The sequence below is a fragment of the Citrus clementina genome, unplaced genomic scaffold, assembly GCF_000493195.1.
Source record: "Citrus clementina cultivar Clemenules unplaced genomic scaffold, Citrus_clementina_v1.0 scaffold_6, whole genome shotgun sequence".
Classification (NCBI taxonomy): domain Eukaryota; kingdom Viridiplantae; phylum Streptophyta; class Magnoliopsida; order Sapindales; family Rutaceae; genus Citrus; species Citrus x clementina.
Window position 1 is genome coordinate 23,668,324 of NW_006262139.1, and position 4,450 is coordinate 23,672,773.

Below are 4,450 nucleotides of genomic sequence, written 5' to 3' on the forward strand. Positions count from 1 at the left end.
AGATTTTTTATTTTTTGAGGCAAAAATTATATATATATATATAATTATATATAAAGTCAACAATTATGGCGGCGGTTTTGGTCTGTTGTGTTTGTTAAAATGACTATTTTGACAAAATCTTCACTCCATTAAATCTTGGAAGGTTTTGGAGAATTAATAAAATCCGAGTAATGATATAACCATAAATTCTTGTATAATTTTATTTTATACAAATTGATATGGTATTAATTCATAATTTCTATTATTTTATATTTTCATTCAACTAATGAATTAATGACACATCAATTTGTATAAGATAAGTTTATACAAGAGTTTGTGACTATATCATCACTCATAAAATCTTCCAAATGGTTTGATCAAAATTAAACTACTATTATTAAGATCCTTGATGTATGAGTTTGTGGTTGAATTTGGGCTTCAATATTATGCAACCATCAGTTTTGCACAAATTTTTCATTTATGAAATGTAATAAAAAATTTATGGCCATGTAATATTGAAGCTACACATAACTAATACGTTCTTGAATTTCCCGTAGTCCTCAATCCGACCTTTCCACTTTTTAACGCTTAAAATGATTGCGGAAGCTTAAGACTATCATTGATATTGTTATCAAGCACGCAACTACACCTGTCTAAATCTTATTAAAATTTACAGTATTTTACTGGATGGCCTTGACCTTGAACATGTAAAGCATTTGATCTCATCAAACACTAAAAAAGAATTTGTCAATGCATGTTTAGAAAAGGGAAGCATGCGATTCATTTACTTGGAAAAATTTTTTACGGTAATCTTGAATAATTGACGAGGTCAAGTCTTTATATGAATAGGTGTGGAAGGATAAATAAATATACATACATACATACATATATATATATATATATATATATAGAAAGAGAGAAAGAAAACAAGCAATTAATCCGAAGTAAATAAATAGATAATCAGAATTTGATTTTCATTTTTCGCCTTACGGCACCTCATGGCTTATATTTATAAACACTTACAAAAGCACGCACTCCCAAATTGGGGATCAAGACTAACCCACTTACATATATTGAATCCAATACCATCTGAAATTCCCTTGCCTAATAAAATGGAAAAATAATGAAAATAATCTGCTTCCTTTGTTTGGAATGTTAGGAATGCTCCTCTGTACAATTAAGGTTTCCTTTTTGTACGCTAATAATCTTTAAAATCTCTTCACCTTTTGGCAAAGAAACTATGCTTCCTCTCACTTTCTTCTCTCTTTTGTGATGTGTCGTCTGTCTTTAGTTTATTTTCTTTTCATCTCTTCATCATCATTTTGGCTTTCCACAAATAGAAAGTTACATGTTGTGAATTGTGATCTAGGACTTGTCTTTTGACTTTTGGGCTAATCTGATGGGCAATCCATTCATTGGAAGGGCAAAAGGGCCATATTGGATTCCAGTATTTGTGCCCACCACTGTCCATCTGCAAACAAAATTGCCCACGTCAGCAAGAAAAGTACTCGAAACTAATTCCCCATTTATGGCAACTCAAAAAAAAAACTTTTTCTAAACTATTGTAAATCAAATTTACCAACCTGTACTTTGTAGTCAGATGATGAAGAAGCACCAAAATTTCTAGCTTGGCTAACTCATTCCCTGGACATGAATGCGTCCCGTTCCCAAATGGCATGAACGTATTTGGCTTTGGAGATACCTGTGGATTCATTACAGAATCAGTACATTGAACAACCAAAACCAAATTATTAATCAATAATAATTTATTTTATTTATTTTTGTTACCTCAAATCTCGAGGGGTCAAATTTTTCAGGGTCTGGGAAAATTTCTGGGCTGTGATGAATGTTTCTGAAAAGAGGCAAAACTTTCCACCCTTTTGGTATGAGGTACCCTGGAGAGATGAAAATAAAAATGGGGAAAGATTATCAGCATACTGACAAATACATAGGCATAGGTAAGTGATAATTTTTTATCAGAAATTTGAGATAACTGAAACCGACCTTCATATTCAACATCTTCCACAGCTTCTCTAAAAGTAAAAGATAAGATTGAAGCAACTCTGAGAGTCTCCTGAATGACTCTAGAAGTTATTGGCATCTTCTTTGTATCTGCCCAACTCAGAACTTCCTCCTCACCACTCTTTTCTTTACTCTTTATTATGGCCTCTTGCTCTTCCTGCAAAGCCACCAGTATCAACAAAAAATTAAAAAAACACCCATTAGCCATTTGCCATTATTAAACTATTATTTTCACATAATATATTAAAATTGAGATATTTTTCTAGGGAGCCAGGATTGAAATTTTCTTACCGTGACAGCTTGTAGGACACCGGGGTTTTCGCCGAGGTATTTGACAATCCAAGTCAACGCGCTTGCGGTGGTGTCACGGGCTGCGAAAATAACACCGATTATGTTATCTGCTATCTGCTCATCAGTGAGGCCTTCTTTGGCACCCAAGAAAGATCCAAGCAAGTCATTGTGATCAAGCTTCATTTGTCTTCTTGTTGAGATGATTTTTGCCACAATTTGAGCCAATTCTTTTCTGGCTTTCATTGATTTGTGGAAGAGTGTTCCTGGAAGACTGATTGGCATTGAATTGTAACCCTTTTCTAGAATGTAATAGCACCTTTTCAGATCTTCTCTGTATAGCACTTCGTCTTTTCCAAATATGGAGAGCAGTGCAACATTGAAAGTATACTGCACAAAAGCAGAAAAAGGATAAATTTAGCTTTTGCAAATCCCAGAACGGAGAAAAACAGGGGAATGAAACAGAGGATTCTGTTTTTGCTCTGTTTTTGTTCTGTTTTGAAATTTGGGAACTCACTGTTTTCATTTCTTGGTAAGTGTTGATCAACCTCCCCTGCCATGACTGGAGAGAATCTTTAGCTATGCATTCGATATCGGGGATGATGTTCTTGATGGCTTCGGGCAGGAAAGCGCGAAGAACAAGCTTCCTGACCTTGGTATGGTAGTCTCCTTGGTGAAAGAATATGGCTTGTTTCCCTAACATCCTTTCTTTGCTAGCTGGAAATGTTGGCTTGAAAAGATGAGCTCTTGTTACAAGCACAAATTTTGCAGCCTCCGGGCTCGAAATCATTACGCAAGGACATCCCAATATGTGAGTCTTGAAGATAGAACCATACCTATAAACCAAGAACACGATCACTTTAGTTACAGTCATACAAGAATTATTCAATATGCAACAGCAAGATGAACAAGAACTGGTTTTAATATTAACCTTTTCACTTTGGAAGCAAAGAACACATTTGGGTTTTGAGAATAGAGCTCAAAGGTTTCTCCAATATAAGGCCAGCCTAAGGTGCCTGGAGGGAGAGGCAAATTTCTTCCGTTTGAGGAAATGAACTTGAGAAACAAATAAAAGCAGAGGATGAAGCAAATGGAAGCAAATGGTAAGAGAAACAAGAAAGTAAAATCCATGCTTGATATGTTTTTTGTGCTTGAGAAGTAGAAGAAGTAGTAGCAGTAGTGGTAGTTAAGTGGTGAAGGAGTTGTGTGAGGAAAACAAGTGAACAAACAAGGGTATATATAGGATTTTTTGGATTACAAAAAAGGAAGAAAGAGAGAAACTGAGAAAGTGCTTTTCAAAAAATACAGCTTGAATCCCACACACGGAATCTCCCTCCAGCTCATTCATGTTTTTGGTGATGTACATATTTATGCTAGCTAACTTCAATTTTCATTTTTTTTTCTTTTTTAAAGAGAGAGGAAGCACGTGTCAAGAAGTTGCGAAAAGCACTTTTGGGTGAAGAGAGTTTTGAGACTTTGACCAAAAGACTCAAAATTGGCCCTTAAGCAAGACAAAAGGGGAGTTAGAGACTTTAATTTTGCTCCATCCCCCTTTTAAGTATTGCTTCCTACAAGATTAGTTAAATTTAGTACGCACATACGTTCAATCTCCTACGTAATTTTTTTTCGCCAAACCCACAAAAATTCTAGATGTGTTGCTACTTTATGAGTCTCATTAATATGAACTAATTTGAGATTAACAAGTTAATCTAGAAGCGACAACCTAAAATTTAATGAATTTGAATGCGAAAATTTTAAAATTAATGAAATTGCACGTTGTTATATAATTTGAAATAGATGGGAATTGATGCTTTTTAATTGTTTATCTTATTTGTGTAGACAATGATGGCAAGCAAAATGTTTTAAGGACACAACGAGCAATGAGTTCAAGCTGATGGGTTTTTTTAGCACATCAAAACCCTCCACATTGACCAATCAAGTTTGGGACATATGGCAAAATTACAAGTACATAGTTTGTAGATAAAACATGGGACCTTTCATTAAGTTCTAGGCCTGCCTCAAGACTAATTGATTCAATGTGAGAAAAAGTCTTCGAATTTCATACGGTCAAGATCGTATCATTTCAGCTTTTAATAATAAAATCATATGATTTTTTTAGTGAGTCGTATCATGTTGGTTTCTCCATATTTTTCTAATAATT

At 34.4% G+C, this 4,450-nt stretch overlaps 1 protein-coding gene across 1 annotated transcript; it reads right to left on the reverse strand.

Annotated features, from left to right (window-relative positions):
- Window positions 1–936: 936 nt before the first annotated feature.
- LOC18039758 (abscisic acid 8'-hydroxylase 1) lies at window positions 937–3,594 on the reverse strand. Its single transcript, XM_006430831.2, has 7 exons — window positions 3,221–3,594; window positions 2,807–3,125; window positions 2,293–2,679; window positions 1,984–2,158; window positions 1,768–1,874; window positions 1,563–1,681; window positions 937–1,450 (listed from the first exon to the last, which is right to left on the reverse strand). The coding sequence occupies exons 1-7, from the start codon at window positions 3,418–3,420 to the stop codon at window positions 1,345–1,347; spliced, it is 1,413 nt and encodes a 470-aa protein (XP_006430894.1). The 5' UTR covers window positions 3,421–3,594; the 3' UTR covers window positions 937–1,344.
- Between the last annotated feature and the right edge of the window lie 856 nt (window positions 3,595–4,450).